Source organism: Rhinoraja longicauda, chromosome 38, assembly GCF_053455715.1.
Source record: "Rhinoraja longicauda isolate Sanriku21f chromosome 38, sRhiLon1.1, whole genome shotgun sequence".
Taxonomy (NCBI): Eukaryota; Metazoa; Chordata; class Chondrichthyes; order Rajiformes; family Arhynchobatidae; genus Rhinoraja; species Rhinoraja longicauda.
The window spans coordinates 12,410,758-12,425,204 of NC_135990.1; the positions used below are offsets into that span (position 1 = coordinate 12,410,758).

The 14,447-nt window shown below is 49.1% G+C and overlaps 2 protein-coding genes across 3 annotated transcripts in view; both read right to left on the bottom strand.

The window, feature by feature from the left end:
- The window catches only part of LOC144610936 (cytoplasmic polyadenylation element-binding protein 1-like), a 191,239-nt gene that overhangs the window by 157,906 nt on the left and 18,886 nt on the right, over positions 1–14,447 (bottom strand). The window lies entirely within an intron of this gene.
- Positions 1–14,447, bottom strand: part of ap3b2 (adaptor related protein complex 3 subunit beta 2) — a 115,119-nt gene that overhangs the window by 63,810 nt on the left and 36,862 nt on the right. For both annotated transcript variants that reach the window (XM_078429953.1, XM_078429952.1), the window contains exons 2-6: positions 14,191–14,266; positions 7,013–7,087; positions 4,813–4,908; positions 2,658–2,818; positions 925–991 (exon numbers count right to left, since the gene is read on the bottom strand). In XM_078429953.1, coding sequence (XP_078286079.1) covers positions 925–991; positions 2,658–2,818; positions 4,813–4,908; positions 7,013–7,087; positions 14,191–14,266 — 475 coding nt within the window. The remainder of the gene's footprint in view (positions 1–924; positions 992–2,657; positions 2,819–4,812; positions 4,909–7,012; positions 7,088–14,190; positions 14,267–14,447) is intronic.

The window sequence follows — 14,447 nt, forward strand, 5'->3', positions numbered from 1 at the left end:
GGCAGTCATTAGATGCACAGGGTGGTGTATATATATGGGCATAAGGGACTGGGAGGAGCCAGTCACAGGGAGGGAGAGCATACAGTTCTTACCAGACCTGGACAGATCATCAACTGTAAAGACCTGAGACCTAGGACCAGCCCAGGGACAGAGCAGCCAGCTACGACTTGTATGTGAAATAAGTAAAGCCTGATATGTTCATCTCCTTGTTTGTACAACTACTTCAATAAACAACTAATTAAACTGGAAAAAAAGACTGGAAGATCAGTTTTGTTGGGTGTGAGTAAGATTGCTCCAAGACCCTGTGTAGTAATGGCAATTGGAAAAGAAGTCACTGGAAAAGTCGGAAAGTTGCCGCCAATAAAAGCAGGAGCTGGCTGCCTTCAGAGGCTGTGGTGGTGCCGCGAGAGCGGCAGCGACTCGTCTCCAAAGGCTTCTTCGGCCGCGGGCCGCGTGGATATCGGAAGCCCGCAGGCCCTGCCCTGGGTGGGTCGGCCCGCCGCGGACCTTTCATCGTCCGGCACGGCCTGCAACAGGCCGCGAGATTTTCTCTGCCCAGCGGGGGCTTCAATGTCGGGAGCCAAGACCGTCCCGACGTGGCAACTTCAACAGCCTGACCGCGGGGCAAGACGGCAGGGGAAGAGAAAAGACATTCTGGCCTTCCATCACAGTGAGGAGGTGACTGGAGGAGACTCACTGTGATGGATGTTTCTTTTTGTTTTGTGTTGGATTATGATTGTGTGTCTTATTGCTTATTTTTATTGCTTATTCTTATTGTTGGACTGTGGGTAATCTTTCATTTCACTGCACATTTATGTGTATGTGACAAATAAATTGACTATTGACTATTGACTCCCTGAACAGAATGACATTTCTCAACAAGTAAATATTGCGTTCGAGGAGCGCCGGGCTCCTTCCTCTCACCGTTGTCTTGTCCGCCAGCAGCTTCTCAATCACCTCAATCAGCTGGTCCTTCTGATCCTGGTCCAGACTGAAACCAGAGACAGAACGAGGGGTCAGGGTCAATTACCGAGGATAGACACAAAACGCTGGAGTAATCCAGCGGGCCAGGCAGCATTGGAGAGAAGGAAGGGGTGACGTTTCGGGTCGAGACCCGGGGAGCTTTCTCCGATATACCAGTGGAAGAGGAAAGTTTTGGTTGCAGGCGTAACTGGGAATGTTCTGGGGAAACTCCTCGGGAATGGTGAACAGGTGCAGAATCCACTCTGGAATCCCACCCAGCACCGACATGAGAACACGCCTCACCAAAACTCTCCCGGTAGTGAATCTGTGCAATTAATCGCCACAGACGGCTGTGGAGGCCAAGTCATTGGGTATATTTAAAGCGGAGTTTGCTAGGTTCTTGATTAGGAAGGGCATCAAAAATTTTGGGGAGAAGACAGGAGAATGGGTTTGAGAGGGAAAAATAGATCAGCCACGATTGAATGACGGCACAGACTCAATAGATAATAGGTGCAGGAGTAGGCCATTCGGCCCTTCGAGCCAGCACTGCCATTCAATGTGATCATGGCTGATCATTCTCAATCAGTACCCCGTTCCTGCCTTCGCCCCATACCTCCTGACGCCGCTATCCTTAAGAGCTCTATCTAGCTCTCTCTTGAATGCATTCAGAGAATTGACCTCCACTGCCTTCTGAGGCAGAGAATTCCACAGATTCACAACTCTCTGACTGAAAAAGTTTTTCCTCATCTCCGTTCTAAATGGCCTATCCCTTATTCTTAAACTGTGGCCCCTGGTTCTGGACTCCCTCAACATGAAGTAGGAAAGCAGCTGTAATCCTGTGTGACTGCTGGAAACCAACCGCATAAATAGGGTTGCCAACTGTCCCGTATTAGTCGGGACATCTCATATATTGAGCTAAATTGGTTTGTCCCGTTCGGGACCGCCCTTGTCCCTTATTAGGCTGGGGGGGGGCGCTGTAGGCCTAGACACTGTAGGCCATGGGGCCGCTGCAGGCCCGGACACTGTAGGCCCGGGGGACGCTGTTGGCCTGGACAATGTAGGATGGAGGCCCGGGCGCCGCCTAACAGAGGTTGCGTAGCAACCCGCCTCCCAGCACGGGCAGCCGCCATTGGTGGAGTGGGAGCATGTGGCCGCTGGCTGGGTGAGGTCACGTGGGACGCGTGGCGGTGACGTCACCTTTTGTCCGTTATTTGGCAGTGAGAAAGTTGGCAACCCTACGTATAAAATACATCATGAAATTAAGCTTTTGCAGTAACGATTGGATATATATGTAAAATATGCACCAAATGTTATACCCTTTATCCTGCATCTGTACACTGTGGTCTTGATTGTTATCTCGTATAGTCTTTTCGCTGACTGAATACCACACAACTAAAAAGCTCTTCAGTCTACCTCTGTACACATGACAACAATAAACTTAAGAAAAACGAAAAACTAAACTAAAGACTAAAGTAAAAACTAGACTAAAAACTGAAGTAAACACTAAAATGAACTAAACACTAAACTAAATTAAACACTAAACTAAACCAAACTAAAAAGAACTAAAAACTGAACTGAACTAAACGCGAAACTAAACACTAAACTAAAAATGTAACTGAACTAAAAACTAAACGGAACTAAAAACTAAACACTACACTTAAAGTGAATGAAACGGCAGATGGTATTGGCCTTACCTGTACAGCTTGGGGATGGCGTGGGCAGCTGTCTTCCTGACGTAGGGGGACATGTCTGAAGCCGCTTCCTTGATGGCCAGCATCATGATGGGAACGATGATGATGACTCGGATGCTGGAGAGAACGCGCAGGGCTCCTGCTCGGATCAGCTGGTTTGGGTCCTGGAGAGAGATCAGATACCACACTGGAGCTCAGCTGGGCGCAGAGATGGCGCCGTCAGCAATGACAGCCTGTCTGTCTGTCTTTTTTGTTATTTTTAGTGTGTTTTAAAAGTATGGGTTAATGTTATCTGGTTTGTTTTATGTTGGGGGATGGGATGGGGTTGGGAGAAATGTTTTTCAATCTTTTACCTTGCCGGAGATGCGATTGTTTTCCGGATCGTATCTCCGGTCACTCTGTGGCCTAACATCGTGGAGCTGGCGGCCTTGCTCGAGACTAACTTTGAGCCCCACCGCGGGGCCATGATCAAAGCCTGTGATCCCGTGCCTGGGATCGACGCTCCAACCATGGCCTGCGGATTTCAACCTCGAGGAGCTCGCAGTCTCGGGTAGAGACTGTTGTCGGGAAGCTCCAAGCCACACGAGGTTCAACCAGCCCCGACTCGGGATCCGATCGCCCGGCACGAGGGAGCTAAGATCCCCCCAATGCGGGAGCTTGATCGCCCCGATGCGGAGGGCTCGACCGCCAGCTGCGGGAGCCAAGATCGCCCCGACAACGGACGGTTCGAGTCCCCCGACCGCGGGAGAACAAAGGGAAGTAGATTGAACTTTTTTTGCCTTCCATCACAGTGAGGAATGTGGGGGAGTCGCTGTGGTGGATGTTCATGTTAAAAATGTATTTGGGTGTCTTGTTGCTCTTTATTGGTATGACTGTGTGGCAAATCAAATTCCTCGTATGTTGCAAAACATACTTGGCTAATAAATTACTATTATGATGATTATGATTATAAAAGCTGGACACAAAATGCTGGAGTAATGCAGCAGGTCTGGCAGCATCTCTGAACAACATGGACAGCTGATGTTTTAGGTCGGGACCCTTCTTCAGTCTGAAACGTCACCTAACAAGGAACTGCTGATGCCGGTTTATAAAAGAAGACACAAAATGCTGCAATAACTCAGCGGACCAGGCAGCGTCTCTGGAGAACATCGATAGGTGATGTTTTGGGTCAGGATCGTTCTTCAGACTGATTGTAGGGGAGTAACAAAACTGGAAGAGAGAAGGGGCAAGACAAAGGCGTCTAAACCCCCCCCTCCCACCCATTCCTCTCTCCCCTGTGTCCCACCTGGACTCCCACCTATCCCTCCCCCTCCCACCCATTCCTCTCTCCCCTGTGTCCCACCTGGACTCCCACCTATCCCTCCCCCTCCCACCCATTCCTCTCTCCCCTGTGTCCCACCTGGACTCCCACCTATCCCTCCCACTCTCCAACCATCTATATTCCGTCCTCTAGCTTCACAATTTGTAACTCTTCCATCATTTTGTCTTACACCTCTGGCCTTTGTCCAACCATCTGCCTATCAACCCCCCCCCCACCACCCCCTCGCCTGTATTTAACCTATTACCTGCCAGGCTTTGTCCTGCCCCTGGTCTCTTCCAGCTTTCTTCACGTGCCCCGACTATGTTGAGCATGGATGAGAAAGTGGGATAATACAGAACTAGTGTGAACGGGCTGGTCGTCATGGACTCAGAGAACCGATGTGCCTATTTCCACGCTGTATCTCTAAACTAAACTCCAAATGGGCGGTCACGGTGGCGCAACGGTAGAGTTGCTGCCTTACAGCAAATGCAGCGCCGGAGAAAACCAGGTTCGATCCTGACTACGGGTGCTGTCTGTACGGAGTTTGTACGTTCTCCCTGTGAACTGCCTGGGTTTTCTCCGAGATCTTCGGTTTCCTCCCACACTCCAAAGACGTACTGGTTTGTAGGTTAATTGGCTGGGCAAATGTAACAATTGTCCCTAGTAGGTGTAGGATAGTGTTAATGTGCGGGGGTCGGTGGTCGGCGCGGACCCGGTGGGCCGAAGGGCCTGTTTCCGCCCTCTATCTCTAAACTAAATGAAATCAAAGTGACAGTGGACACACTTTTGTTCCGTAATAAAAGAGCCCTTTGTTAATTAACAAATCACCGGGCGCATGAGGACTTGAGGCGTACTGACCTTTAGTCCCCTCTGGAAGGTGCTGATGGAGAGAAGGGCCAGGTCCTGCTGTTCCTCTGCATATCGAACCAGGTAAACGTAAACCAGCTTCTTCACCTGCAGGAGACGCAGTGAGGGGTGGGGATCAGGGGCAGGCACAGAGCGAGCCGAGGACTGCAGCACACAGGCAGTAGCACTGAACACCTCGTCTCCCACTCCCCATCCCACCCCTACCCCAGCATTTGGCTCTCGCCATGAGTTCACAGCAAGGAAAACAAAAATCGATGGCAGAGGTGGCGCAGCGGTCGAGTTGCTGCTTTACAGCGCCAGAGACCCGGGTTCGATCCCGACTACGGGTGCCGTCTGTACGGAGTTTGTACGTTCTCTCCGTGACCTGCGTGGGTTTTCTCCGAGATCTTCGGCTTCCTCCCACACTCCAAAGACGTACAGGTTTGTAGGTTAATTGGCTTGGTATAAATGTAAATTGTCCCTACTGTGTGTAGGATAGTGTTAGTGTGCGGGGAATGCTGGTTGGTGTGGACCTGGTGGTACGAAGGGCCTGTTTCCGCGGTGTATCTCTGAACTAAACTAAAAAAAAACAACACAGAGGAGATCTGAGGTGGGCCGTTCACTGATCTTTTCTCGAAGATACCGCCTTGTCTACTGTGGACCTCCAGCATTTGCTGGTAAAATTTCTGATTCCCAACAAGTCTGTTTTTAAGGGAATTTCGTTGTGAATGTGTGGAATTCTCTGCCACAAAATACAAGCCACACCGGGAGGTTACGAATTCCCGGCCCGGCCCGGCCCTAGATGTTGGAGGCCCTAGGTGCTGGCAGCCTCAGTCCAGTGCAGTCCGTTCTGCTGGTGCTCCGTCAGCCACAATTTGTGACCAACCGGCTTTTGGAGAGCCTGGGGTTGCCCCCTGTGACGTGGGGGAAACAGAAAGTGCTGGAGGAACCCAGCGGGTCAGGCAGCATCTGTGGCGGGAATGGACTGACGGCACTTCAGGTAGGGACCCTTCTTCAGACTTAACTTGCAGAAACAAATAATAAACTTATAAAGCTATTAAAAACATTTATTTTTAAAAATCCAGCAGGAAAAACAACTTTGTTATTGAGAGTCTGAAACTCTCGGGTTCCCAACCCCCTTTCCTCCAGTGACGCCATTGGCTTTATGATGTGGTTTTCTATGATGCAAGGTTTCTTAAGAATGCAACTATCGTATTATAGCAAAACTACATTTGTGCGTCCGTATGTGCCTGTGTGTGCGTCTGTATGTGCCTGTGTGTCCTGTTCCTTCTCTCCTGAGATGCTGCTTGACCTGCTGAGTTACTCCAGCATTTTGTGAATAAATACCTTCGATTTGTACCAGCATCTGCAGTTATTTTCTTATACTACTGTGTGTGTCCTGTTGTCTGTATGTGTGTGTGCGGGCATATGACTGTGCATGTGTCTATGTGTTTTATATGTATGTCTGTGGATGTGTGTTTCTGAGTGTGTGTGTGTGTGTGTGTGTAGGTATATCTGTGTGAGAGCTTGAGCATGTGTCTGTGTGTGCGTATTTGTGTGTGTGTGTGTACATAACTGTGTGTGTACATGCATACGTATGTGTATTTGTTTGTACACGTCTGTTTGTATGTGCGTTCTTGTGTATTTATGTGTGCATACATGTATTTATGTGTACGTATTTATGTATGTGTACGTGTGTGTGTGTGAGCGTGTGTGAGTGTGTGTACTTTTACAGTGAATTCCAGTTCTCAATCCTCCATGTCACAGAAACGTAGAAAATAGGTGCATGAGGAGGCATTTTGGTCCATCAAGCCAGCACCACCTTTCATTGTGATCATGGCTGATCATCCACAATTAGTAAACTGTGCCTGCCTTCTCCCCATATTCCTTGCTTCCGCTAGCCCCTAGATCTCTATCTAACTCTCTTTTAAATCCATCCAGTGACTTGGCCTCCACTGCCCTCTGTGGCAGAGAATTCCACAAATTCACAACTCTCTGGGTGAAAAAGTTTCTTCTCACCTCAGTTTTAAATGGCCTCCCCTTTATTCTTAGACTGTGTCCCCTGGTTCTGGACTCCATATCTGTACTCCCGTCCCCTGGGTTGCCACCTCAGTGATCTAACCCTCTGCTCACCCCGCTGTCCTGTGGAGAGTCTCTCCTCGACAGACCTACTCACCAGAAGGGCTGAGAAGGGTGACGAGTCTTGGCTTACCTCAATGTTTTTGCAGGCCACGTTCTTCACCACTGAGGGGAAGAGCTCCGACGCATTCTTCCCTCTGGCGATCATCTGCAGACAAAATAAAGAGCAGGCAACCCCTGAGTGAATGGAAGCAAGGGTGTGGTATCACAGGTTCAGGGTCAGCCTCCCGCCCCAGCTCCTCTTCTTGACTCAGGCCCGTATCCTACAGTGGACACATGGAACATTAGATACAAGGTGAGAGGGGAAGATTGAATAGGAACCTGAGGGGCAACATTTTCACAGAAGGTGGTGGACAAATGGAACGAGCTGCCAGAGGACAGCAAGGGCGGCACGGTGGTGCAGCGGTAGAGTCGCTGCCTCACAGTACCAGAGACCCGGGTTCCATCCTGACCACAGGAGCTGTCTGTACGAAGTTTGCACGTTCTCCCTGTGACGGCGTGGGTTTTCTCCAGGTGCTCCGGTTTCCTCCCACACTCCAAAGACGTGCAGGTTTGTAGCTTAATTGGCTTCGGTAAAAATTGTAAAATTGTCCCTAGTGTGTAGGATCGTGCTGGTTTGCGGGGTGACCGCTGGACATGGTAGGCCGAAGAGCTGTATATCTAAACTCTAAAGGAGGTAGTTGATACAGATACTTAAACAACATCTAAAAGACATTTGGACAGGTGCATAGATCGGAAAGGTTTAGAGGGATATGGACCAAATGGGACTAGCTTAAAGGAGGTATCTTGGTCGTTGTGGATGAGTTGGGAAGTTCTGAAGGGACTGTTTCCGTGCTGTATGACTCTGTAATTGCAGATGCTGGAATCTTGGAGTAACTCTGCATTGTTGTGGGTCTCAACCTGGAACATCGCCTACCTGAAAGGGTTAAATGCTTTAAATACATAATAGATGCATGTGGGGACAGGACTAATGCCTTTAGAAATGTGTCCTTCCTGTTCTTCCCTTGATGTGCTATCAACTCAATGCTCTTGATCTACACAGTAGTGCCAACTGATAAGAAGAGACAAACCCAGACTGCTGGGCTTGGGCTGCTGTATATTGGAACCAGGACTAATGGCTTTAGAAATGTGTCCTTCCTATTGTTCCCTTGATGTACCTGGCTATGTAAGAGAGACAATCTCAGAGTTGCCGGGAAGGTGCTAACGAACTACAGCATTTTGGGACCATGACTAATGCCTTAAGGAATGTGTCTTTTTGATCTTTACAGTATAAAACATCCGGTCCAGTCTTTGTTCTGGGGGGTGGTGGCTCGGGACAGTCAAGTGCTGGTTGGATACTTGATTGATGTACATCCCGACACTCTCGCTGGCTGTACAACCAGTAAAGCTTGTGTTGGTTTACCTAACCCATCGTGTGTTGTCTGTTTTAAGAAGAAGCGAACTTTAACACATCCATGTTCTACAGAGATGCTGCCTGACCCGCTGAGTTACTCCAGCACCTATTTCCTACAGTGTCCATTGGCTGAAGGGAAGATTGTGGGGGATGTGTCCCCTGTAGTGGAGAGTCTAGAACAAGGGGGTGGGGTGGGTGTGGGGGGGGGAGAGGGGGTTGAAGCTTCAGAACAAGAGGACTGGACTCATAGGGTAGGGAGGCTACAAGTCTACAGCCAGAGGATGTGGAACCTCAGAAAGCAAGTTCATCCAAAACCAAGATCAATCATGTCTGATTAGTAGTGCAGTCAAAGGATTTGGGAAAGGACAATCAGATGGTGTTGAGGTGGAAGATACGTCATGAGTTTTTCTTCAACGGAGTGAACAGCATGTGGGCCAAATGGCCTACTCCTGTTCCTATTTCTTATGTTCTTCGATGAACTATGGAAATGCAAGTGATACTCAATGGCACATTTATTGTTGCACGTGTGAAGTGCTAACCTACAGTGAAGTTTTTTCCTTACAAACAGTCCAGTAGAGTATTGCCATACCCGATTCTCCATTAGCGAGTGTACAGAAATAGTCCACTGAGTCCACATGCAGGAGCTGCCATGTTTTGGCGCCATCTTGAAAGTCCACGCTCCAGTTATGAGCGGTGCCTGTTCCAGGCAAGTCCCAGGCTGTTGAGAACCTCCGGCCATCCCCTTCCTTGGTCGCCACATCCCTCTCCTTGCCCGTCCATCTGTGTACCCCGGGGGAGCCTCTACACCCTCTCCACACTTCACACTGCCTCAGGAAAGCAGCCAACCGAACCAAAGGCCACTCACTCCCCAGTCATTCCATCTTCTCCCCTCTTCGGGCAGAAGGTACAAAATCTTGGAAGCACGTACCACCGCATGAAGAACAGCTTCATCCCCATTGTTACCAGACTCTTGAATGGACTTCTCACAAGCAACGGATATATTCCCAAATCCCCCAATCTACCCCGTTGCGGCCCTTGCGCTTTTCTTTGTTATCTGCACTTCTTCTGTAGCTGCAACACCATATTCAGCACCTAGTTTCCTTCCACTTTGCACTACCTGTTGTATTATGTATGGATTTGATTGTAATAATGTATGTATGCTTTTACCTGCATGCAGGTTTATCGGTTAATTGGCTGCGGTAAAACTGTAAATTGTCTTTGTGTGTAGGATAGTGCTAGTCTACGTGGTGATCGCTGGTCGGCGTGGACTTGGTGGGCCGTAGGGCCTGTTTCCACACCGTATCTCCAAAGTCTAAACTAATAGTTCCAACTCAATGGGCAGATCAGGAGCAAAAGAATCGTGATCCCTTTTGCTCATTGTGATTGAAATAGTGTTGCTAAATAAATAAAGCGGGCTGCAACTCAGTGTAAATAATTCAGAACGGCAGGTTCTGACACTGCCATCCACACCGCCCATACATATTTAACAGCTCACTGTTCCCTCTCCAGCCACAGCAGCTGGAGTATTTACGGCATCTGCAGTATTTTGCTTCTGTATCAGGGTAACCAACCAAGCACTTGGTCAGGGCTGTAGGTTTGATGGAGTGTCTGGTGAGAGGAGAGGCAGAGAGGTTTTCCAGGGGAACTCTACACAGTAGACACAAAATGCTGGAGTAACTCAGCGGGACATGCAACATCTCTGGAGAGAAGAATGGAATGGGTGACGTTTCGGGTCGAGACCCTTCTGCAGTCTGAAGAGAAGGAATGGGTGACGTTTCGGGTTCAGACTGAAGAAGGGTCTCGACCCAAAACGTCACCCATTCCTTCTCTCCAGGGATGCTGCCTGTCCCACTGAGTTACTCCCGCACTTTGTGTCTATCTTCGGTGTAAACCAGCATCTGCAGTTCCTTCCTAACTCTAGACTCTTGGAATGGCAAGGAATGGCAGCCATTAACGTAACAAATAAAAGACACGATCTCATCCATCGTTAAGTCCAACAACTCCCTTCATAAAAGGCATTTTCCATGTGAACGTGCACTCATTAGGTATTTTTAAGGTGGAGATTGACAGATTCTTGATTAGTAAGGGTGTCAGCCATGATTGAATGGCGGAGTAGACTTGTTGGGCCAAATGGCATAATTCTGCTCCTTCAACGCAAGCGATTATGAGCGATTAAACACTTGTGACTCTTGGCTCCTGTGGCTATGAACCCCCAAGGCCGTTAGCCACAGGGGGTGATGACATCCACAGGTGGGTGGGAGAACCATCTTCCCGAGAACCATCGGAATTTTCAAATGTGTCGGACGGAACAGCAGACACTGGTTTAAATCGAAGATAGACACAAAAAGCTGGAGTAACTCAGCAGGACAGGCAGCATCTCCGGAGAAAAGGAATGGGCAACGTTTCGGGTTGAGACCCTTCTTCAGAATTTTCAAATAGTTGGATGGCAGCTTATTGGGAGTTTGAGTGTATATATACACAGATTGTTAAAGCACATGGTCAAGGCAGTTGGAATATAACATGGAAAAATGTGCGGTCATCTATGCTGGTTGGAATATTAGGAAAGTAGAGTATTTTTTAAATGGTGCAAGTGTTCAGAGTAGGGTTGCCAACTTTCTCACTCCCAAATAAGGGACAAAAGGTGACGTCACTGCCCCGCGACCCAGCCATGTGCTCTCGCTCCACCAATGGCGGCCGGGACGGGAGGCGGGTTGCTATGCAACCTCCTCCGGGCCTACACTGTCCGGGCCTACAGCGGCCCCTGGGCCAACACTGTCCGCGCCTGCAATGTCTGGGCCTACAGTGTCCGGGCCTACAGTGTCCGGGCCACTTCGCCCCCCGGGCCTAATATGGGACAAGGGCGGTCCCGTGCGGGACAAACCAATTTAGCCCAATATACGGGATGTCCCGGCTAATACAGGACAGTTGGCAACCCTAGTTCAGAGGGAGATGGGTGGCCATGGGCGATCGATTGAAAGATAACATGTAGGACCAGCCAGTGGTTAGGAACAAAAATAGTACATGGTCTTTATTGCAAGTGGATTTGCTCCAATTACACAGGGCCCTGAGAGACTGCACTAAGAACATTGGGCACAGCTCCGATCTCCCGACCAGAGGAGGGATATATTTACAATGGAGAAGAGCATCAAAGGTTCCCAAGTAGGTTAACTGGCCTCTGTGAATTGTCTCTCGTGTGTAGAAAGTGGATGAGAAAGTGGGATAACATAGAACATAGACGGATGGTCGGTGTGGACTCAGTGGGCCGAATGGCCTGTTTCCATGCTGCATGTTTTAATTCAATCAATCAATCTACTCCAGGGTCTCGACCCGAAACGTCGCCCATTCCTTCTCTCCAGAGATGCTGCCTGTCCCGCTGAGTTACTCCAGCATTTTGTGTCTATCTTTGGTTTAAAGCAGCATCTGCAGTTCCTTCCTACACAATCCATTCCAGGGTTGCCCTTGGAGGGAACAACAAACCAGCTGGCCCAAAGCACTCTCCATTAAAGACATCTGAGCGACGAGACACGAGAGACTGCAGATGCCGAAATCATGAGCAAAAAACTAGAGAAGAGATCCACAGATGCTGCCTGACCCACTACGTTCCTCCCGCAGTTTGTTTAATGCTCAATAGTCAAGGGTGACTTCATTGAAAGACACAAAATTCTTGGGGCTTGACAAGATAAATGCAGGGGTGATGCATCTCCTGGCTGGGGAGACAGGAATCAGAGGTCACAGCGTCAGACCAAAGGGTCATCCGTTCAGGACCGAGGAGAAGACATCTCTTCACCCAGAGGGTGGTGAATGCTTGGAGTTTGGGCTGAAGCTCAATAAACCTGACGCTACAGGTTGGAACTGCAGAAAGTGGTGAACACTGCCCAGTCCATCGCAGGTTCTGACCTCCCCACCGAAAAGATTTACAGGGATCCCTGCCTCAAAAAGGCAGCCAGCGTCATCAGAGACCCACACCACCCTGGCCATGCTTTCATATCACTCCTGCCATCAGGAAGAAGGTACAGGAGCCTGAAAACTGTAATGTCCAGGTTCAGGGGCAGCTTCTTCCCTACAGCCATCAGGCTGTTAAACACCACAACCTCCAATTAGGCTCTGAACTACATAGACTTGGGGGCTTTGTTTTTGTCTTTTTGCACTATTATTGTTTGTTTGTTTTTTGTGTGTGTGTGTGTGTGTGTGAGTAAGATATAGAATATATATTGATATACACCGATCAGCCAAAACATTATGACCACTGACAGGTGAAGTGAATAACATTGGTTATCTTGTTACAATGGCACCTGTCAAGGGGTGGGATATATTAGGCAGCAAGTGAACCGTCATGGTTTCCAGTTAATTACCTCTTACAGTCAGTTCTTGAAGTTGATGTGTTGGATGCAGGAGAAATGGGCAGGAGTAAAGACCTGAGCGACTTTGACAAGGGCCAAATTGTTATGGCCAGACGACTGTGTCAGAGCATCTCTGAAACGGCAAGGCTTGTGGGGTGCTCCCGGTCAGCAGTGGTGAGTACCCACCGACAGTGGTCCGAGGAGGGACAAACCACAAACCGGCGACAGGGTGTTGGGCGCCCAAGGCTCATCGATGCGCGAGGGCAACGAAGGCTATCCCGTCTGGTCCAAACCGACTGTGGGAAGACGACAAGCCGGTGGAGGGAGTGTGATGCTCTGGGCAACGTTCTGCTGGGAAACCCTGGGTCCGGCCATTCATGTGGACGTCAATTTGCCACGTGTCACCCACCTAAACATCGTTGCAGACCAGGTACACCCCTTCATGGCAGTGGCATTCCCTGATGGCAGTGGCCTCTTTCAGCAGGATAATGCGCCCTGCCACACTGCACACATTGTTCGGGAATGGTTTGAGGAACATGATGAAGTGTTCACGGTGTTGCCCCGGCCTCCAAATACTCCAGATCTCAATCCGATTGAGCATCTGTGGGATGTTCTGGATCGACAAGTGTGATCCACGGCGGCTCCACCTCACGACTTACAGGACTTGAAGGATCTGCTGCTGATGTTTTGGTGCCAGATACCACAGGACACCTTCAGGGGTCGTGTAGAGTCCATGCCTCGGCGGCTCGGCGCTGTTTTGGCGGCACACGGAGGACCAACAGCATATTAGGCAGGTGGTCATAATGGTTCGGCTGATCGGTGTATATCTTAATATATCATATTATATCTTAATATAGTAATATAGGTGTATATTTATGAAAGAATATGAGTGTACGTGTGTATATATGCACACACTGAAACTTTGTTTTCTTGTATATTATATTGTTTACAGTGTACTATGTTTACATAGCTACCAGCCTTGGAGGGCATCTACAACACACGATGCCTCAGAAAAGCCACCAGCATCCACAAAGACTCTTCACACCCCTGCAATAATCTGTTCGAACTTCTACCATCAGGCAGACGATACAAGGCCTTCTACGCCCGCACCTCCAGACTCAGGAACAGCTTCATCCCCAGGGCCATAGCTGCTGTGAACCGGTCCTGCTGAGCCGGATGGTCACATCGCACAGTGATCCGGCACAGACCTACTTGCACTTTATTCCGTTTTAAAACTGTTTCTAATTTTGTTTCACTGGGTTGTCTAAATTTATACTGATTAGCTCAATTAATTTATTGCATCATATGGGAGGCGCATTCCCAATCTTGTTGTGCCCCTGTACAATGACAATAAAGATATATTGTATTGTATTGTATTGTATATTCTGTTGTGCTGCTGCAAGTGAGAATGTCATTGTTCGACATGGGACACCTGATGGTAAAACACTCTTGATTGTTGGGATCTATTAACTGGCATAAACTCGGACACAGCTGCCTCTGGCACAGGATCAGACTCACCGCCACGATCCTCTTCATCGCCTCCAGCTTCAGCGAGTCCTTGTTGCTGTCCAACATCTCCTTCAGATCATCGTGCCTGCAGAGAGCAAAACCCCCGTTAGTTTGAGTGAAATCGGACAGTCATACAGCCAAGCAGCATGGAAACAGGCCCTACTCTGGGCCATCTACCCAATCTCTTCCTCTCACGATCTTACACGCCTCTACATGATCGCCCCTCATCCTCCTGCGCTCAATGGAATAAAGTGCTCGCCTGCTCA